Source organism: Doryrhamphus excisus, chromosome 2, assembly GCF_030265055.1.
Source record: "Doryrhamphus excisus isolate RoL2022-K1 chromosome 2, RoL_Dexc_1.0, whole genome shotgun sequence".
NCBI lineage: Eukaryota > Metazoa > Chordata > Actinopteri > Syngnathiformes > Syngnathidae > Doryrhamphus > Doryrhamphus excisus.
This window is the reverse complement of record NC_080467.1, coordinates 11,181,483-11,203,086: the sequence shown is the minus strand read 5'-3', so window position 1 is coordinate 11,203,086 and position 21,604 is coordinate 11,181,483. Positions and strand designations below refer to the sequence as shown.

The window sequence follows — 21,604 nt, the reverse complement described above, 5'->3', positions numbered from 1 at the left end:
ACCATCCGCATCATCCACTTTCTTGGTCTCCGTGATGGAACACAACTGAATTGTGATGAACACATCCCTTCTGCTGACTCGGGACAAAAGCTGGCTTTCAGGGTGCATTGATCACCAGTCAATCACAGTGTGATTGTGATTGACACCAGAGACACTATGCTAAGAACGCCTCTGATGTCATCACCTCTGATCCCAGCAGGACAGCTCGTGATGAAGTTGAAAATTCCATTGCCAAAGCGAGCACTTTTGCATGCATTGCTTTCCTACCTGCGGGCTTCTTGTCGCTGCTTGTTGCAGGAGAAGTGAAGTGTGAAGACCCCCTCCCCTTCTCCTCGTCTCGCTCAAGCCAAGAACATGATGCTCCGCAGGCTCTCCTCTCCGGCAAGGTGTCAGCTTCTCCTCCTTCCTGCGCTGAGGGCGGCAGCATAGGAAGAGAGAGAGTGTGGGAGTGAATGTCTTTTAAAGTGTGATGAGGTCAGAACTACGCTGCTGCTGCCTCCACTCCAACCTTTAAGCGCAGTCAGTCTTCCCTCCTTCCCTCCCTCCCTCCTCCTCTGTGGCTAATGGACACCGCAGCGTTCCTCGGAGTCATGACAGAGTGAGCGGCACTTGCGGTCGCCCGGCAGGAAAATTAGAAGGGATGCACGAGAATTGAAGGAAAGTGATGTCAGATTTTGTTTGACTTCACGCATCACCGCTTGAAGGTTCACTCAACTGTGCAACGTCCATCCATCCGTCCGTCCGTCACTTTTATGTTCCACTTACCCTGGTCAGCAACACTGAAGCTGGAGCCTATCCCAGGTGTCCAGAACAGTCAATTGAACATACAAATCCGCAAATCAATTACACATTTGGAGTCATCAATTGACCCTAACGTACAAAAACCTCAGTTTTCTACACTAATTACTCTGGTGGAAGACACTGGGAAGCAGGAGCCTATCCTAGGTGTCCCGAAACCGGAAAGATCTCCTGTCAATCAACTGAAGCTACAATTCATTCATTCATTCATTTTCTACCGCTTTTTCCTCACAAGGGTCGCGGGGGTGCTGGAGCCTATCCCAGCTGTCTTTGGGCCAGCGGTGGGGTACACCCTGGACTGGTGGCCAGCCAATCACAGGGCACATATAGACAAACAACCATTCACACTCACATTCATACCTATGGACAATTTGGAGTCGCCAATTAACCTAGCATGTTTTTGGAATGTGGAAGGAAACCGGAGTACCCGGAGAAAACCCACGCATGCACAGGGAGAACATGCAAACTCCACACAGAGATGGCCGAGGGTGGAATTGAACCCTGGTCTCCTAGCTGTGAGGTCTGCGCGCTAACCACTCGACCACCGTGCCGTGCCGCAAAGCTACAATTCTGGTAAACCAATTACAAATGCGCAGTCTATCAGTTGACAATTTACTTTTGACAAACATAAAAGGAAATGTTGACTTTTCTAGGAAACTGGAGCGTATCCCATGTGACCAGAACCTGGAATGATCGCCTGTCAATCATAGACAATTCAGAGTCTTCAATCTAACACACGATTCTACCAAGCACAAATTACTCAGTCATCATTTTTGACGCAGCGAAAGCCTAGGTCACAACCAGTGAACGTCAAAGTTTTTCCACCCAACCTCAAAGTTTTGTGGAAAAGCTAATTCTGCTAACGATCAAAGAAACCAGCTCCTGGCGACATGCTCCTGAAATGAACAGATGGGACGAGTAGCAAAGCATCTCGAGTGTTGCGTCCAGCCATGTTGGACACGGATGAAAGCAAGCCGCAGGGGAACATGTGATGTCAACTGAGTCTCAACTCCAAGACCACTCAACCGCCAACTGTTCGTCTTAATGTGATTAGACTGAGAGGAGGAAAGAATTAGCTTAAATCTTTCAAATGATCGCTTGGCATTCCCGTAGTAAACCCTTGTTTTACCATGAGACATGAACGGTAGCCCAAATTGCTCGCAAAAGGAGATTAAGCAGATTTGTCACTCTTCATTGCAACAAGCGTAACGCGAACAACATGTCTGCATTTTTATTACCTTTCACTGTAAAATGGTGCTAATGTTTGGAGTTCAAGTTATGCTGAGGGAATATATATAAACACGTTCAGTCTGTCACCATTCATCAAGTCAAACCTTCTTCTGCAGGGTCTGACGGAGAGCCCCCGAGGGAGAAGGAGTCCCAAGCAGAACCAGACAAATGGGTCACGCTAGTTAAAAAAAGGCCTCTTGCGAGCACGGCTGGAAACATGGCCGTCACCAACATGGCTAGCTAGCATTTGTGAGCTAATAATCCCTGTCAGATTATTCACTAAAGCCCTTTTTCCATCAGTCTCGTCAGTTCAGGCCTCCTTTGTCTATGTGAGGGTCCCAAAATATTCAACCCAAGCCACTGTTTGCTTGACGGAATGCCAAGAAAGCTAAAAAAAATGACACTAGATTATGACAGAAACAGGATTTGACCTTGTTTGTGTGGGTTTATTTACATAAAATGTCAGTTTTAAAATTTGGATGAAAATTCTAACTAGGGATCGACCGATATGGTTTTTTTGGGGCCGATGCCGATACCGATTTTTTTCCCATTACCCTTAACCGATGGCCGATTTTGCTTGGGCCGATATTTGTGGCCGATACTTCTTTTGATCCCTCAATTTACATAAAAAAATGACCATGATAACAAATATTACAAGTCTCAGGTTTAAGCAAATATTTATTAAAATGTAAACACTGAACACAGTAGGATTGAGCTTTCTTAAACACACATTTAAACGGCATTATCAACTTTAAAAGGAGTAAATATTCAACCATGTGAAAAACATTTCTGTCGTAGTTTAAGTTTTATCTAGCATCGATGTGATGACTGCTCCTCTGCAGCGTGACGCGTGACTGTAAATCATGCGGTGGAAAAATATAATCGGTGAACCCACGCACATATCGGCCGATACCGATTCAAGGAAAAAACGCAAATATCGGCCCTATATATCAGCTGGCCGATGTATCGGTCGATCCTTAATTCTAACTCAACTTTTTTTTTTTACTGTGTAAATCCACTTTTGTACAGTAGGAACTTGCCTGAAGCTTTGGTCACAATACTAAAAAGTATGTACGGTTTGAGCGGCACGACACACAAAGGAGTCACCAGCTAAATTGACACCAGCTAAAAGTACAAAAGACACACACAGAGGTTTTTCCTTGCCCAGATGGGGGTTCAGATCTGGGGATTGTTGCCAGCTTGTAAAGCCCTTTGAGACTCTTTAGCGATTAAGGGCTATAAAAATAAACTTGACGTTGGCCGTACGGTTGACACACAAAGTGCGGACGTGTTTTGCAACCTGAAAAAAAACTTGTTTGCCTGACATGACAACGAACCTCTGCATCCAGTCTACGGTTCGACAATCAGCACACCTTCTGTGTGTTTGTTGCCGGTAGGAGCCTGTACGACTGGTTGTGACGTAGGCTTAAGCACAGAACTAAAGTCTATGAGATATGCAACAAAGTACAGATCTAAGAAATCAGCGTTTAGTCAACCCAATTTGTCATTACTAAACAAACACAAATTGCTTGGAATGCCAGCCGACTGATTGGGTCTGCTTAGCCATGTTCGAAGTCTGACCCTTAAAATCATCCACGAATGCCGCCTTTATGAAGCAAAGACTGGTCTAGCATTACGCTCTTTGATCTGTTCGGTCGCAAAATAAACACAAGAAGCAGACATTAGAAAGTAGAATGAGAAACACTCATAACTAGCACAGAACCACACAGGTGACCTTTTAGACTTTGGTCTCTTTGGACCATAAAACAGTCAAGAGGGACATTGAGCAGACACTGTAAAGTAATATCGCAACAGAAAGAGGCGTCAAGGCGCGTGGCGACCCCGCACCCTGTAGCAGGTCCTTCGCTGTTATTCCAAACTTCCAAAGCGATGAAAAACCACGTGACACAGATACACAAGAGATGAGGTCATGTCTTCTCAGGACGCTTCTGCGGATTCAAACAGACAAAGCTGGGCTCTTAAGGAGACCCAAGCTTACATAAATAACCGGTGTCACATAGATGATGGAGAGCCACAGTTCAATAAACAAAGCTGCCGTCGCCCAGCACCGCTATCAAAACTATTCCCTATAAGTTAGGCCTCCAAAGACCACTCTGTTGTCCTTGTAGTCGCTCAGTTTTCCATCTGGACTTTGCTGAAATATTTACTCACACTCTGTTTAATTATAAAGCTGCAACAAAAGGGGCCGGAGGCTATGGAGGAGCAGTTGGACTCCCTGAAGGCCACGAAAAACAGCTTTAGATTGGGTCTGTTCTGGGTCTGTGTTCCTTTACGGAGTTGTGATTTCAGATAAGGTCGGCATGTGTTGGACATCAGTGAAGAACCTGAAGAGTAGCAAGCGCCGTGGGACGGACCTTTGAATGTTTTCCGCGTCCTCATCAAACTGGCGAACGGCCACATCCAAACACTGAACAGAACCCGAGCTGCTGCCGCCCCCCTCGCCCAAACATGAACTAATATGGATCTGAAGACTGAGCTCGGGTGTCCTTGTTTGACGCTGCAGACGGGTTTACTTTTTGTTTAAAGATTGGAGAAATAATTTGCAGATCGAATTGACCCCTGAATGAGCCACGCTGAATGTTTGGCAAAGCGACGCCCTTAATGAGGCTGGTCCGTGGCTTCTGTTGGCGCCTGAAGCTAGCTTCAAGTAGCTCAAGTTAGATAATAGCAACAAGGATTATCCAACATGTTGGTGTGTTAGCGACAGAGCAAAAACTGATGCAAGGTCACTTCTTTGGACATCACTGGACTTGTGGACTCCTCATGACCACTATGTAGGCTCAAACTTTAGCTTGTCTTCTTGGCCTAAGGAATATTCCATTGGAGCCATATTCTTGTCTGAAGTGATGCTCGCCTTACTGTACTCTTGTGGCGGAGAGCGTTCCCAAGCTCGGCTATGATCACAATCTTTGGGTTGGCACCAAAGGGTGGAGTCTGGAATACATGAGTTGGATGTCTGGATTCACACCCTTAGATAAATAGTATTGACAAAAGTCATCTGGGAAGGACTCCGAGTATCCCAGGAGAGGTATTTCGGGCACCAGAAGACTAGTAGACCCAGGATATGCTGGAGGGAAAAGGTCTCACAAGCCATTGGCCGTCTGGGCCGCAACCCAGTTGAGGATGGACAGAGCAGATCTATCCATCCTGTTTCACTTAGCTACTTAATCTGGATTTATTCCATCTGAGTCAGGGAGCAGACTACACCCTGGATTGGTTTACACATCAATGGAAGGGCAGTTCTCATTGGAGAACTGACTAAAGTCGGCTATTGTAGCATTTTGTTGTCATGTTGTCAGCACATCTCAAAGCTTCTTTTGGACTGAGATCTCATAGTCGAGGTTTGTTTAGAAGAAGGGGATTTGTGATTTCCGTCCACAGGAGCAGACGCTGTTGCAACACGGCCACTGAAAACACATGACTTACAGTCTCCTTTAAGTAATCACATCCAGCTGAGAAGTGTCACGGATAAGTTATTACAGTAACGTTCTCCAAAGGGTCCTCACGCCAACCCCCCCCCCAAGCCTCCCTTCCACTCGCTCTCCCCGTCATCGTTTATGATGGCTGGCCAGAGCCGAGGCTACTCAGTCTGGCCTCACTTAGCGTCGACTCAGCAATTTCTGTGTGTGTGGAAGGGTGGGGGGGCAGATACAGGAACTCTGCTGCGGTCCGACTTGGACACATGGAAAATGAGAAAGTGGGAGCCTCCAGCAATTATTCTCACTTGTGTGAGGTCCGCAGTTTGTCAAATAAAAATACTAGTAGGGAGGATTAGGATTAAGACAAATGCTAATGCTAACGTGTCGACGGAAGGCCGCTTTTCATCTATTTGATGGCACCACCAGACCTTGAACCTACTAATAAATTTTAAAAAGTTTGTTGATTGGAAACAGGAAGCAAGAATCCTTCATTCATTCATTTTCTACCGCTTATCCTCACGAAGGTCACGGGGGGTGCTGGCGCCTATCCCAGCTGTCTTCGGGCGAGAGGCGGGGTACACCCTGGACCGGTGGCCAGCCAATCACAGGGCACGTATAGACAAACAACCATTCACACTCACATTCATACCTATGGACAATTTGGAGTCGCCAATTAACCTAGCATGTTTTTGGAATGTGGGAGGAAACCGGAGTACCCGGAGAAAACCCACGCATGCACGGGGAGAACATGCAAACTCCACACAGAGATGGCCGAGGGTGGAATTGAACCCTGGTCTCCTAGCTGTGAGGTCTGCGCGCTAACCACTAGTGCACCGTGCAGCCGCTAACTGAATCATTCATTCATTCATTTATTCATTATCTACCACTTATCCTCACGAGGGTTGCGGGGGGTGCTGGAGCCTATCCTAGCTGTCTTCGGGCGAGAGGCGGGGTCCACCCTGGACTGGTGGCCAGCCAATCACAGGGCACATATAGACAAACAACCATTCACACTCACATTCATATCTATGGACAATTTGGAGTGGCCAATTAACCTAGCATGTTTTTGGAATATGAACATGCAAACGCCACACAGAGATGGCCGAGGGTGGAATTGAACCCTGGTCTCCTAGCTGTGAGGTCTGCGCGCTAACCACTCGACCGCCCCGAAGCGAGAATCAACATTCAGTAAATTTATTATCTGCTTCTGAAGAGACTATTTTCACAAACTAAACCGCCCACACTGGGTGGGTGTTTTCCCAAACAAGTGCTATTAGCATTACCGTGTTCTGTTAGTGAAAGAAATGTCCAACAAAGTCTCAGCGGGGGAAACGAAAGCCTTATTTTTTTACAATTCCATGACAATTAACACATTAACACGCGAGCTACAAGCGCATGAGCTCATGGAACGTTGGAGACCTTTGCTGAAGCCAAAGGACAAATGGATTGAACTTGATACCCCGAGCCAAATGGATTTAGCCGACAACATCGGCAAACTGCACAAAACATCCAAAAGCAGAACTCATGTCCTTCTTGCTCTGTGATGTGAGTGTAAATTTCTCTCGGAGGTGAATCAAGTTTATCTTCTCCGTCGGCTCGAAGCTGAGGTCACGCTCGTCGGGCTACCGGAGCGCTAGTTCTGGGCAGCTACGTAAACATTGTCTGTTGTTAGCTTAAACAACACTTGTTCCGCCCATCCATCAGTGGGAATTATTAGCAAGAGACATGCGGAATGTAATCACCAAGCTGCAAATACGTCATCTTTGTTTTAGTGGCGCTCGTTCTAGCGGACCTTCATCTTTGATGCTCTTCATTTGCAGGCAGCGCAGCATATCATGCAGTGTCGTGACTCAAAGCTCTTTTTCACACAATGGGGTGAAAATCTATTCAGATTTGCAACAATATCGTTATTGTGATGACAGGCATCGTGATGTACAAGCACATCCTTTACATCAAGTACTAGTAGCTTGTACTAGTACTAGTAGCACTAGAGTAAGTAGTAGTGTATAGAGCAGGGGTGTCCAAAAGGACCATTTGTGGCCTGCTGCTGCTAAATTATGGTTGTGGAAAAAGTTTGAACGTCAAATTATTCAAATATTTTTGAAAAATTATATCAAATATTATAGGAAAAAAATCCAAAGTAATTTGAAAAATAAAATGTAAACAATTTAGTTGTTTAGAGTTTAAACAATTAGAAAATGTTAAAAGTATAGTAATAATGTCACAAGAATAAAGTCAAAATATGATGAGAAAAAAGTAAAAAGCAATTTTAGGTCTAGGTCAAGTTAAACTTTATTACCCCAAGGGGCAATTTACATCTTACAATCTAAAACTTTATGAGAATAAACTTGTAAATATATATTTTTTTATATTATGATAAACAAACAAAACTAGATAGAGTTGTAATTAATATTATGAGAATATAGTCAAAATATTACAAGAAGAAAATTGACCAAGATGATTTAAGAAGAAAATTTAAATATTTGGACAATCAAACAAAACTAATAAAAAAACCAAACCAAAGACATCCTGGTGTAGCATATGAGCCATGACAGCGTTCAAATATGAAGATCAAATATGAAAGACGGCTACTTACAGCGGGTGCAGGTGAAGTGTCTCCCTGGTGAACCCTCACGTCCCCACAAACACGGCATCCCAGGACCTTCCAGAATGGCTTTCTGCGGCCCAATGATTTGTTGATGTTTGTTGGCGCCCCAACAAAGCTGATGTGCAGCAACAGCGCCGCAGGAAGTCGTCTAAAAAGATCAATCAGCAATCCAAAGGAGGTCAGGACTTCCACTCTCATCAACCTTTTTATTGACGTCTCTTTTTAGCACCAATACGCTTCAATTTACTGTCCTTACAAAGATGACTGATGACTTGTTTGACACACATTAGCCATCATTGGGACGCATTGGATTGCCATTGCAACATAATCGCTAGCTGCTTTGATAACATTCCTTGGTTTTCATGACAGTTCTTGGTATTACGTTTACTCATACTGCATGACTACATTGGAACCTTGGTTAGCGGGACCTTGGTTAGCGGAACCTTGGTTAGCGGAACCTTGGTTAGCGGAACCTTGGTTAGCGGAACCTTGGTTAGCGGAACCTTGGTTAGCGGAACCTTGGTTAGCGGAACCCTGGTTAGCGCAACGGTTACAGGAACTTTGGTTAATGGGACCTTGGTTAGTGGAACTTTAGTTAGTGGAATCTTGGTTAGTGGAACTTTGGTTAGAAGAACTTTGGTGGAGGAACCTTGGTTAGTGGAACTTCGGTTAGTGGAACTTTAGTTAGTGGAAACTTGGCTACGGGAACCTTGGCTACGGGAACCTTGGCTATCGGAACCTTGGCTATCGGAACCTTGGTTAGCGGAACCTTGGTTAGTGGAAACTTGGTTAGTGGAACCTCGGTTAGTGGAACTTTAGTTAGTGGAAACTTGGCTACAGGAACCTTGGCTAGTGGAAACTTGGTTAGTAGAACCTTGGCTAGAGGAGCCTTGGTTAGAGGAACCTCGATTAGAGGAACCTTGGTTAGCGTCATTCCTTCCTTCCAGGAGCTCCCATTTCTTCTTTTCTTCCAAATGCTTCTACTTTCTTCATCTGTAATATTTGGACTTTATCCTCATAATATTATAACTTTTCCCAAAAAATCAACTTTACAGCAAAAACATTCTCCATCCATCAATTTTCTATGCCACTTATCCTTGCTTGTACGTTTGGGTTTCCGCCTGAGCTTTGGTAGGAAATGAATAAGGGAGACGGAGGTCTCCACTTGATGCATTCAACATAAAGGTGACATTTTAAGTTCTTTGACTGACGGCTTCCAGGAAGGTCAACATCATCCGAAAGAAGGCAGCCAATGAGAAACAGAGGAAGAAAGAGACCACCGTTTCGGTCACATGACCACCTTGCTGGGACCTGTGGGAGAAAAACTTCATCTATCGACCAGTGGACTGAGCGGCACCCCCCCCTGCTTAAAATCATAAATACTCCGCAGGTCAGAGGTGAACCTGATGTGGCAACAGATTTACACGGCCGGTGACGGACAATAAAGAAAAAGGTGATTTATCGCCCATTTTCCCTACGGTGGAATCCACAGAGGTCAAAGGGCGACTTAGTGTGGAGGTACGGTATGCTCATAAACTGCACTCGTTTATCATATATTCTTCATAACATACGCCATCCTGCTGTGCATAAAGTATGTCTGCTGCAGTTTCGGGGGGGGGGGGGGGGGGGGGGGGGGGGGGAACATCCAAGAACCCCCGTTCTTGGATGTTATATGAGCGTGGCCGTGTCTTCCTATCAGTGTATAGCTCACATGTTGTGCAGTTCACTTTCATTGATTTCTTGCTTGGGCTTTTGGGGGCATTGAGCGGTGGTCGTATCTGCGGGGCATCGCTGGCATTCATTGTTCTCTTACTGTCAAAGTCTGTACTGTGCTTCACATTTTAACCAAGTCTCTTACTGTTCAAGTCTGTACTGTACATTGAAGGCAGTATGGAAGTGTACATTGGACTGGAATGTTGGTAGTCCCTATGTCACAGCTGGACTGAAAAGGGAACGGTCCGGAGTAAAGGTGGGATCCTTTGCCAGGACGGCGAGTATGAGGATGCGTCATCATGAGGTATTTGAATGATGTGGAATAGGAGGAATCTATCCAATGTATGCGTTGCGGAATAGAGGCCTCCATCCGCTGTGCTGGAGACAAGGGAGGCCGTCTCTATCCTGTTTTTAATTATGTATCGACACGACCTCGGGGGTTTGACCTGGTTTCTGGCTAACGAGTCAGAGCGCCGTCGGAACGCTGCAGAAGACCTGGAAAATAACGCAGTCGTTAACAGTTTAGTCCGAGGGATTCAAACTTTGCTCACCCTCGCGTCTGGCTTGTGTTGCTTTTACTGCTTCGGGGGTTTGGTTGAACAATGCCTGGGAAGACACGCAAGCTAGCATACACGTCATACATGAATGCTCATTGACTTATAGGATGTTCATTTTCTTGCTTAGACATTCTGCTTGATGGCGGCCATGTTTTCCAACCAATCAGACTCAGATTTGATTCGCATGTGCTTAGCAGTCCCTGTAAAGCGCATACCAAATTTTATAGCGATTCGGCTAAACACGCTAAACGTTTGAGTGTCCATTTGAGGCCCGCGACTGTTTTTTCATTGATCATTGTTTTTTTTTTTTTATTGTCATTAGTGGCTGGCACATTTTGAAAATAGGCTTTTAAAAATTACAGTAATTTTACAAGAATAAAGTAAAAATCCAAAGAGACAATAAATTTTAAAAGAGGTGAAATAATGTTTTAGGAGCATAAAGTTGAATATTAAAAAATATATATTTGTTTTTTTTTAAAGAAAATGAAACAAACATATACTACAATTTTTGGAAAATTAGGTTGGGGGGAAAAAAGATTATAAAAGGAGAATAAAGTCAAAAATAGGAATAAAGTCACGATATTACAAGCAGAAAATTTACATTCACAAAATTTGTAAAATTATATTTTATGAAAAAAACAACCGCTTTTACAAAATACATTTACAGTATATACATTATATCATAGCCACTGATACACACAAAATATGAAGTTTTTGAGTAGGGTTTTGAGTAAATATTTCATGAACCACTGATGCAACAACTAAGTAATGTGCTATGCCAACTTGCATCACTTTGTAACTTGAAAAACTTCAAATATGGATTGCTCATACACAATATATGGAGTGCTGGAGTGACTTGAAAGCATAACGTCTTGAGTTCTGGATTTTTCCGGGAAGGAAACAAGGGTCAGTTCCAATATTTAAACCTGCAATTTGGAAAGTATTCTTGCAAATATCACAGCCAATGGGAGGAGAACAATAGTGCTGCTAGTACCTGGATGGATGCTGTTTTGGACAGTGCGCCAGTGGATAAGGTCATTCAGGGCTCACGGTGCCCTCTCGTGGTCAATGTTGGGAAGCCATATGCTTTCATGTCCATGAAGTGGATCATGTAATGCTATCATATCACTGACATGCAAAATGATTAAATGTTACATTTAAACAACAACAAAATGCACATTTTGGAGAGCCTTGGTTAAGTCACAAAAATAAAAAAAATATATATATAAAATATGACTCCAGAAATGTACACTTCAAATTAGCAATAAACATGCAGTACCGCTTTGTGCCACAGTTGGCAACCTGCCAAAGTAGCATCCAATCCGCCATCATTCATATACACAACGTAATTCAGGTACAAATAATGGTTAATTTTTAAAAAGCGAAAATGGCAGGTAAGAGTGTAGATTTAAAGCGCACCGTAGATTTTGCCTGCTGTATGAAAATAAATCAATATAAGTTGTTCTAAAGTGTGCAAAGATGTCATTCGAGCTAGGTGAGCTAAGCTAGCTTAGCTGTACGTCAACGTCGACGCCATATTGGCTATTTTAATATTGTTTACATTCTCCTGGGAATTTTGGGGTCAAAACCCGATAGTTTTCATTTTTACGTTTTTTTGCAGTATTGAAGATATTTTGCTTAAATACTTGTATGTTATGAAATAACAGTATTATTTTGTTGATATGTTTATTGCATTTATATATTGTTAACTTGTTCTTACAAATATTTTTTACTACCCAGGGTGTTTTATTCTGATTATAGTCACGATCAACACAATTCCAAAGTATCGGTATCTGTGATACTGACCTTGTATTTGCTTCGTATCGCCTTGACACAAAAAAGCGTAGTACGGACCCACCTGTAGTTATCAGTATGACGACCTACCATTGGCTGATCAGTCTTTTTCTTTGGTGTGATGGCGGGCTGCAAACGTGATTCTTAAGGTGCCTAGCGCCACCTGCTGTATCGGCTTGAAAGGTTCATACACGTCATTCGTGTAACAACAGGAACAATAATGTTGAAATCACCAAACTTTTATTACAGACTGCAGGTTCCTTTTTAGAGTGACACATCAACATATATCAACTTGAGAATACTTATATGGCTCTGACTTCAAGGTACATAAATACATTTAAATTAAAAAAATACCCTGTTTGAACTAAATGCAAAGTGCGCAAATAAAGTCGATCCCAGTCAACTGCATGACATGACAGGATAGTTATTTTTTTGTCAGTGGCGTAAAGGGTTACATTCAGATTACATGGGAATAACTGTAATATGAGGATATATTTTTGATAAATGATTCTAGACTCCTCTGGTGCCAGTGACCCATGCATCAATTGAAACTGCATCCACACGGAATAATCAAACAAAAGAGCAGCTCGGGTTGAAATACCACCATATTTGGCAAAATGTTGGCATAGAAGGTGACAAAGTAAAAACACAACACGGAGGTAATAACTTGATTGATTTTGGCACAACATGAAGTTCTAATGGTTTTTAAATCCTGTACTTGTACTGCGTACATGCTTGCTTCTAAACCCACCAAAGCGCACACGGATATTTTGGACACAGAAACAATTTTCTAGCCTATTTGCGTCATCTGCAACACGGCGACTGGGAAAGTTGAAAGTTGCTTGCTGCAATGTAAACAAACAGCCACGAATAAGTCACCCCTTGTGTAAACCCTTCAAAATATCATATTGCACTCCGAGCAGGACTCATACTGCACCAAAGGGATCGGCTCTGGCCTGTTTAAACCATCTCCACAAACAAAAAAACATGATATATAGATATAGAATTAATAGCGTATTCAGTAATACTATTATTATAATACATATTAACACTGATATATAGGTTATTTCAGCATTATGGTATGAAATATACATATTTATACAGTACATTGCTATGTCTATATAGGCCGGCACCTCTGATGTCAGGGCGCGGCCAGATATAACATAATAGCTATTCTACCATATTTCTCCTCCAAATAAATAGAAAGGAATGCTCAGGAATTAAAGCCTCCCATGCACAGAGAGGCTTCAATACAGGTCGAGACTGGTTTGAAAACAGGCCAGCGGGAAAAGTTCAAAAAGCGGAACACGATCAAGCTGCTATTTAGTCAACCTACAGTGCCACAAAGTACGACAATCTTTATGGTTTTTTGTCTCATTTCAGACACGCCAACAAATGCTATATAATATTCCAATCACACACCAGCTCAAGAGCATCGCAATCACAGAAAACAGCGTTCCTTCTCTCGGCCGACTCTGTAAGGGGAGAGGGCATCACGGCGAAATAGCGCCACCAGGGGGGTGGCAGGGGACTTACGACAACTCCGGCTGTGTGTGTCCGTCACAGGGACAAAAACACGTGTCTGCGCCTCGGACACCTCGCTAACTCCACTGTATCTTCCACAGATGTACCAAAGCACCGGTCACAACCCCGAGTCGGAACGAGCACCAACGTCAAACGGATGGAGGCTTCTGCCCTTCTCACCCTCACCCGGACCCTGCTTCTTACGCTCACCTTAACTCTGCTTCTCACCCCAACCCTGATTCTCATTTTCTAACCTTTACCCCGATCCTAACCCTGCTTCTAACCCTAACACTTACCCTGCTTCTAGCATTAAACCTAACTCTGCTTCTAGGCCGAACCTTATACTCTGCTTCTAATTTTCTAACCCTAAGCCTGCCTGTAATCTTTACCCTGCTTCTAAGCCTAAAACCCAACCCTGCGTCTAACCCTGAAACCCAACCCTGCGTCTAACACTAAACCCAACCCTGCTTTTAGGCCTAACCCAAACCCTAACCCTGCTTCTAACCCTGCTTCTAACCCTGAAACCCAACCCTGCCTCTAACACCAAACCCAACCCTGCCTCTTGACACTCAGCATGCACGTCACCCACAGTAAAAGAAAGAAAAGCCTTGTTGATCACATAACTCCACGTTTGTCTATGCAAAATGTACTCAACACCAGAATGAAGAAGGCTCACGATACCGACAATCTGAAGAAGAAGAAGAAGAAGCAAAAACTCCACCTTGTAATCATCTAGCACCACAACACTGCGCGGACCACTCTCGGACGCCCACCCCCCCCCCCACACGTCCAGCCTGCCGCTCTGGTGTCCTGCAAGTCACAAGTTCCGGTGATGTGGAAAGAAAATCAGGAAAAGTGCAGCACTCGACACAAACAGTGATGGCGGACATTCTCGCCGACGACAACTACGGCGGCGGCGGTGCCCGGGCTGAGCAAACCGTTTCGTCTCCCTAAAGCTGCAAAGGGGACGCTAACGGCGCCCCGTGGGGGTCACCGTGGAGCCAAAATGAAGCTCACCATAAAGCTCCGTTTCAAGGAGACGCCTCATAATCGAAGCCAAGCACCCCTTCAGGGACCCCTCTAGAGGCCCGTGAGGTCCACGATGGCCTTAATGAAGATGGTGTCGTCGCGAATGTAGGAGTTTTTGGCGTCCAGTTTGGAGAGAGGGCAGAAGAGCGGGCAGCCGCTGGCAATGTTCATCTCACTCACGGGCCGCTGGAAGGAGGAGGAGGTCACATCCGGGCGAAAGGCGTCGATGATGTGCTCACGGTTGCTCTGGTCCAGCAGCATCAGCGTCACCTGGAGGAGACGACGACGGTGACCGCTTTGTTTCAGACATGTTCAGAAGGCGACCTTTTACCTTTTGGTTGAACGGCCATTTGAGCAGAGCGTCGCTGAGTCCTCTCATGACCACAAAGAACAAGGACAGGTGGCTGCCTCGGCCCGTCCCATCTCCGTTCAGATAGATGCGTAGACACATCTTGTAGCCGTACTTGCTGGTGTAGAAGGCTGCAAAAAGTACACTCAAATAAATTTACAGTATGTAATGGTAATGGTAATGTTTTTTTTCAGTTCCCAGTTCCACATGTTCAAAAGGAGTAGGAAGAAGCAAAGCTTATTAAATCCTACCCCTCCATCTGGTACTTTTACAATCAGTAACTTACATTTGTTCACTTCCTGCTTACAATAATACAGTTTAAGGTTTTTTTTTGTTTTTTTTTTAATAATGTACCTCGTACCGAAGTACGAGGTGATATTACCATACACTTCCATACACAAAAAAAAAGAAAAAAACTTAAACTGTATTATGGAAAGCAGGAAGTGAACAAATGTAACAGTTACTGATTGTAAAAGTACCAGATGGAGGGGTAGGATTTAATAAGCTTTGCTTCTTCCTACTCCTTTTGGACATGTCGAACTGGGAACTGATTATGGGATGCACTCAATTGTAATCTGATGCATGCTAAAATGAAATAAAACCATTACTATTACCATTACAATGACATAATGTGTACCATAATAAGTGTCAATATAGTGATATATATAGCACATCATGACTGGTTCAAGACTTTTCATCCTTGTATTTAGCAAACATCAACTGCTTGTATTGTTTCTTGAATTGGCTCATCGTTGTGCATTGTTTGATTTCCTTACTCAATCCATTCCATAGTTTGATTCCACATACTGAAATGCTATGGCTAGCATAACGTAGTCCTAGCATATAAGTGTTTCAAATGTACTTCTTCCCTGAGATCATATTTCTCCTCTCCTTTCTCCTTGGATGACATTTTTAGCTAATTGGTTGTTTTTAGCCTTATGCGTTATTTTAGTTTGAAGATGAACTATATCTGCATGTTGAAGTATTTGTGATTTTAGAAATAAGGAGTTAGTATGTTCTCTGTAGGCGGCATTATGAATTATACTTACTGACCTTTTTTGCAGCACATTTAGCGAGTGACGATTGTTTTTATAGTTCAATCATTCATTCATTTTCTACCGCTTTTTCCTCACAAGGGTGGTGGGGGTGCTGGAGCCTATCCCAACTGTCTTCGGGCGAGAGGCGGGGTACACCCTGGACTGGTGGCCAGCCAATCACAGGGCACATATAGACAAACAACCATTCCCACTCACATTCATACCTATGGACAATTTGGAGTGGCCAATTAACCTAGCATGTTTTTGGAATGTGGGAGAAAACCGGAGTACCTGGAAAAAACCCACGCAAGCACGGGGAGAACATGCAAACTCCACACAGAGATGGCTGAGGTTGGGGAAAGACAAAATAAGAAGCCAAAAAGTTACCACTTTCACACAAAATAGGAGGAGAACTCATTCATTTTCTACCACTTATCCTCACAGGGGTTGCGGGGGTGCTGGAGCCTATCCCAGCTGTCTTCGAGCGAGAGGCGGGGTACACCCTGGACTGGTGGCCAGCCAATCACAGGGCACATATAGACAAACAACCATTCACACTCACATTCATGGACAATTTGGAGTGGCCAATTAACCTAGCATGTTTTTGGAATGTGGGAGGAACCCGGAGTACCCGGAGAAAACCCACGCATGCACGGGGAGAACATGCAAACTCCACACAGGTCGAGGGTGGAATTGAACCCTGGTCTCCTAGGTGTGAGGTCTGCGCGCTAACCACTCGACCGCCGTGCCGCCACCTGCTTTCATCGTTATTAGCCCATATTTCCACACCTATATGTACCTATATATGTACCTATACATATATGTACCTATATGTACAGTATATGTATACTATCCACTGATAATGTAACTGTTGTGTAAGTTGGCCGGGATATAAACTCCGAGATGATGGTACCTGGTGAGAACATAGCTGGGGCTCGACCTGCAATGGCGTCCTGTCTCTTTTTGGCAAAATCTGAGATTCTCCACACAAAGACGCCGTCAAAGGTCGTGGCTGACATTTCCCTGAGCCGACCCTCCATCTCTGCCACCGTCAGGTCCTTCAGCCCCACCGTCCTCTCCAGCTGCCGCACCTGTGAGACCAGTTCTCTGCTGAGTCTGTTGCGGAGGTTTTAGAAGGTTTCACGTTGCCTGACCTTGTTACTCAGAGCCTCGATCTTGTCCTGGTCCAGCTTGTGTTGGCGATTGCTGGCCTCCATAGTGGTGGCGAAACGCTCCACCTCTCTGTTCAGGACGCACACCACGTTTTCAAAGGTGCCCGACTTCACCTCCAGCTCCGTGCATCGGCGGCCCAGCTCGGCCACCTTCGTCTTCTCGCTGTGGAGCTGCAGCTCCAGTGCCGCACCCACCGAGCTGGGCAGCGGCGTGAAGGAGGTAGACACAGAGAGGGTGGGCGCCAGAGTGGGAGGCGGGGGCAGAGGGGCCGAGGTGCACGAGCCCGAACCGGAAGAGGAGGAGGAGGCGGCGGCTCCCTGCACGGGAGGCCCGGAGGAGGTGTTGCTGAGCAGGGAGACCCGGGCCTCCAGCTCCCTGAGGGACTGCTGCAGTTCCACCAGTTTGTGTCCCGCCACCTCCAGACCCTGCGGCTGCAGCCCCTCCATGCTCACCTTCATGCCCATGATGTAGTGCAGCAGCAGGTTCAGGTGCTCGTAGGCAAAAGCACGCTCGTGGTCGTGGGTCTTCTCTTTTTCCACCTGCAGGTAAGACGTTGGGGTGAAGTCAGTTTTTGTTCATCCACAAAAGTTACCCCACAAGGAGAAGGAGATGACTCACAGACATGTCGCAACCGACCACGTGAAAGCGACACGGCGTTCTGAATTTGCTGCAGAACTTAATGTGGTCCACATACTGAAAGACATGATAGAACAAATCATGAAGCGTCAGTCGTCCAATCAGAAAATACTTCCAAATAGTTCTCCCACCTTTTCCCTGGGAATTTTCTTTTTGGCGCAACCCTCGCAGATCATCGGGTACTTTGGACAGATCTCATCATGCGCCTGAGAAGCAAACAGATGCCTTGCAACACACCACTCTAAAAAAAAAAAAAAGGTGTTTGGCGCTTATCCCACCTTGATGTTTTTGAAGTGAAAGGGCTCCTTGCAGTACTTGCAGTTGAGCGTTCTCTCCGGGCACTCACGCTCACTGTGGCGTTCCTGCTCGCTGAAACGAATTCGCTCCTTGCAGGACGGGCATGGGATGATCATGAACTCACATTTGCCCTCGTGGTTCACCTGTGCCAAGATAAGCAGGATAGTCACAAAGCTATGTCATGGCGGCACAACCGCATCGGAGTCCAGGGTGTTTTCTTTCCAGTTGCGACTATAGTGACACTAAAGCGGTGTTTTTCAACCTTTTTTGAGCACGTTTTTTACGTTGCGGCACACCACTAACCAACATTATTTGCTTCTTTCAGCTTTTTCCCGATTACGGACTCGCCACAGCAGATCCTTTCGATCCGCATACTGATTTAACCGACAATGTTAAAAAATGGGCTGCACGGCGGTCTAGTGGTTAGCACACAGGCCACACAGCTAGGAGACTCGAGTTCGATTCCACCCTCAGCCATTTCTGTGTGGAGTTTGCATGTTCTCCCCGTGCATGCGTGGGTTTTCTCCGGGTACTCCGGTTTCCTCCCACATTCCAAAAACATGCTAGGTTAATTGGTGACTCCAAATTGTCCATAGGTATCAAGGTGAGTGTGAATGGTTGTTTGTCCATATGTACCCTGTGATTGGCTGGCCACCAGTCCGGGGTGTACTCCGCCTCTCGCCCAAAGACAGCTGGGATAGGCTCCAGCAGAGTGGAGTGGCCAATTAACCTAGCATGTTTTTGGAATGTGGGAGGAAACCGGAGTACCCGGGGAGAACATGCAAACTCCACACAGAGATGGCCGAGGGTGAAATTGAACCCTGGTCTCCTAGCTGTGAGGTCTGCACGCTAACCACTCGACCGCTGTGCCGCCCATTATTAATACATGTTAATTAAAAAAAAAGTGATATTGAATAATTCCTCACACAGTTGTTGAACCAAGTTGGACCATGAACCATGTTTTGGGACCCCTTTAGAGTGGAAAAGTGGTACTAAAAGTGGTAACCAAGCGCTACCATGATTTTACTCCATGGCCGGTGATTTTTCGCACGGTGATAAAGTGGACAAGATCTTGATCTCGGGTGCAAGCAGCCAAAATAAATTCCCTCCATAAGGTGGCCCTTAGACTCTTGGTCAGGATGCCTTATGGAACACCCAGAACTCGTTAGAGAGACTATGTCTCTCAACTGGCCTGGGAACACCCCAGGAGCTGGACGAGGTGGCCATGGAGAGGGAAGTCTGGGCTTCCCTGCTTAGACTGCTGCCCCCCCTGTCACCTGACCCTTATAATGCATGTATAAAACACAAAGAATTGCCATGTTTCGGCGGTAGGAATTGAGCATTCTCAGCATGAGAACTCACCTCATAGTCCTTGATGGTTCCTCTCCAGGTGCAACTTTCGTTAAAGCAAACCGCAGAGAGGTTTTCCACTTCCCTGCGAACTGCGTTGTCGGGAAAAGCCTTTTTGAAAAGCAAAACAACAGGAAAAGAAAGGGAAGTCACGGAATCTTCTTGGAAAAACGTGACAGCAAATTATGAGATTTCCTAATTAACGCACTGACCCGAACATTGAATACAAAACGACAAATAATATTTTTGTTTAAAAAAAATGTCAGTGAAATCATATTTAATTCATCATATGTCATAGCTGCATTATCTTCAAATCAGCAGTGTGACAGACGTCACTGGTATGTGTGTGTGACAAGAAGAAAAGCTCCAACTCGCATAGGGAGTTCCATTGTTTGGCACAGTCCACAAATACTGGGCTCAATCCAGTAATAATGCTAATGTATGATGCTAATAGCGGCAGACATTTTAGAATCTGGCGTGCACTCACACATCCCTGTTTCAAGATCGACGTCGGTTCTTCGAAAATGTCCTCCTTGATGCAAGCGTTGCACTTGTGCGGTCCGTTACTGCAACCCAACAAAGACGGTAAAGGCTGAGATGTTTGAAAAGACGTATTTGTTTAATCTCCGCGGTCGGCGCACCTGACGGCCAGGTTGAAGCAGTACGCGCAGAAGCGGTGGCCGCATTGCGCCTGAACGGGCCGTCGGAGTATGTTGTGGCAGCAGTTGCACAGGTGCTTGTCCTCCAGCTTGTTGCCCAGGATCTTCTTGGGGAAGCCCGGCTTGTTGCTCTCCATGGACGACGGAGGCGACGGCTCCTGAGAGGCCATCCTGTCCGATCACACGTCCGGTCACACCTGGAAAATGGAATGGAAACACAACACAATTTATTTGTTCCACTTTTCACAGTTTGTGATTTTTTGGTGATTTTTGGTCAAAACCCAAAATTTTTTGTGGTTAACTTCTTTTTAAGCGCTCAGAGGAGACCAGGATTCAATTCCACCCTCAGCCATCTCTGTGTGGAGTTTGCATGTTCTCCCTGTGCATGCGTGGGTTTTCTCCGGGTACTCCGGTTTCCTCCCACATTCCAAAAACATGCTAGGTTAATTGGTGACTCCAACATTGTCCATAGGTATGAATGTTAGTGTGAATGGTTGTTTGTTTATATGTGCCCTGTGATTGGCTGGCCACCAGTCCAGGGTGTACCCCCGCCTCTCGCCCGAAGACAGCTGGGATAGGCTCCAGCACCCCCGCGACCCTTGTGAGGATAAGCGGTAGAAAATGAATGAATGAATGAACTTCTTTTTACACTTGCATGACAATTATGAACGCTTGTAAAAAAAAAACAAGACATAAATCGCCTAATGTAACTCGAAAGCCAAGAAAAGATTCAAAATAAAGATGGAGGAAATCTTCTCCCTTTTTTAAGCGAGCGCCCATCCGGTGTGAGCAGATCTTGCCTTTGTGGCGGTCGGCACCGTCCTCGGTGGGCCGGCGTGAGGCCCACACCCTTTGTTTACATCCAGAGCTGCTGGTTCCTCCCGCGCATCCATTGTCTCCTTGTTGCTAAGCCATCAGCATCCTCAGAGTCAGAAGTGGTACCCGCGGCCACGCCCCTTTTTCCATCACCCTCCGCCAGGCAGGAGAAGAAGCAGAGAGCGCGAGCACCACCACCACCACCACCACCGACCACCAAGAAGCGCCATGCAGACGGGTCGGGACTTACCAGGCTAGATTGAGTGTCACTGAACTGTCATTGTCAGCAGAAAGAGAAAAATCCTTCACATATGCGTCGAAGGAGGGCTCCCCGCCACACAGCACGGACGGGCTCTCCTGTTTTTGTCCAGCATCGCCATTGCTCTCTCGCCGACGGCCGGTGACGTCACGGGATGGGCGGGACCACAAGCTGCTCGACGGGAACGCACATGCGGGGGCGCGCACCCGGAACCAAAAACACGACAGACGTGCATGTTTAAGAGCGACACGTTTAAGCTCCGCCTACTCTAGAAAGTTAATTTGCATGTCTTTGAGGTGAAATGTTAGCAGCTAGCATGTATTTGTATGTGTGTG

General features: G+C 45.4%; 2 protein-coding genes across 2 annotated transcripts in view; both read right to left on the bottom strand.

The window, feature by feature from the left end:
• The window catches only part of LOC131106076 (tenascin-like), a 28,835-nt gene extending 20,625 nt beyond the window's left edge, over positions 1 to 8,210 (bottom strand). Inside the window, exon 1 of the mRNA XM_058054809.1 lies at positions 8,065 to 8,210. The gene's annotated coding sequence lies outside the window, so the exon portion shown is untranslated. The remainder of the gene's footprint in view (positions 1 to 8,064) is intronic.
• Positions 8,211 to 14,730: 6,520 nt separating this feature from the next.
• LOC131106087 (TNF receptor-associated factor 2-like) lies at positions 14,731 to 21,421 on the bottom strand. Its single transcript, XM_058054851.1, has 11 exons — positions 21,261 to 21,421; positions 20,177 to 20,391; positions 20,023 to 20,101; positions 19,548 to 19,646; positions 18,167 to 18,328; positions 18,020 to 18,094; positions 17,871 to 17,945; positions 17,234 to 17,791; positions 16,993 to 17,170; positions 15,025 to 15,173; positions 14,731 to 14,963 (listed from the first exon to the last, which is right to left on the bottom strand). Exons 2-11 carry the CDS (start codon positions 20,362 to 20,364, stop codon positions 14,745 to 14,747), a joined length of 1,782 nt encoding a protein of 593 aa, XP_057910834.1. The 5' UTR covers positions 20,365 to 20,391; positions 21,261 to 21,421; the 3' UTR covers positions 14,731 to 14,744.
• Between the last annotated feature and the right edge of the window lie 183 nt (positions 21,422 to 21,604).

What these genes read in the sequence shown, in the direction of transcription:
- LOC131106087 (XM_058054851.1), bottom strand. Translation starts at nt 20,364, where the DNA reads ATGGCCTCTCAGGAGCCGTCGCCTCCGTCGTCCATGGAGAGCAACAAG. An exon ending in TCGAGGCTCTGAGTAACAAG is followed by an intron (nt 17,171 to 17,233) that starts GTCAGGCAACGT and finishes CTGGTCTCACAG; the next exon opens with GTGCGGCAGCTGGAGAGGAC. An exon ending in AATGGCCGTTCAACCAAAAG is followed by an intron (nt 14,964 to 15,024) that starts GTAAAAGGTCGC and finishes CGTCTCCTCCAG; the next exon opens with GTGACGCTGATGCTGCTGGA.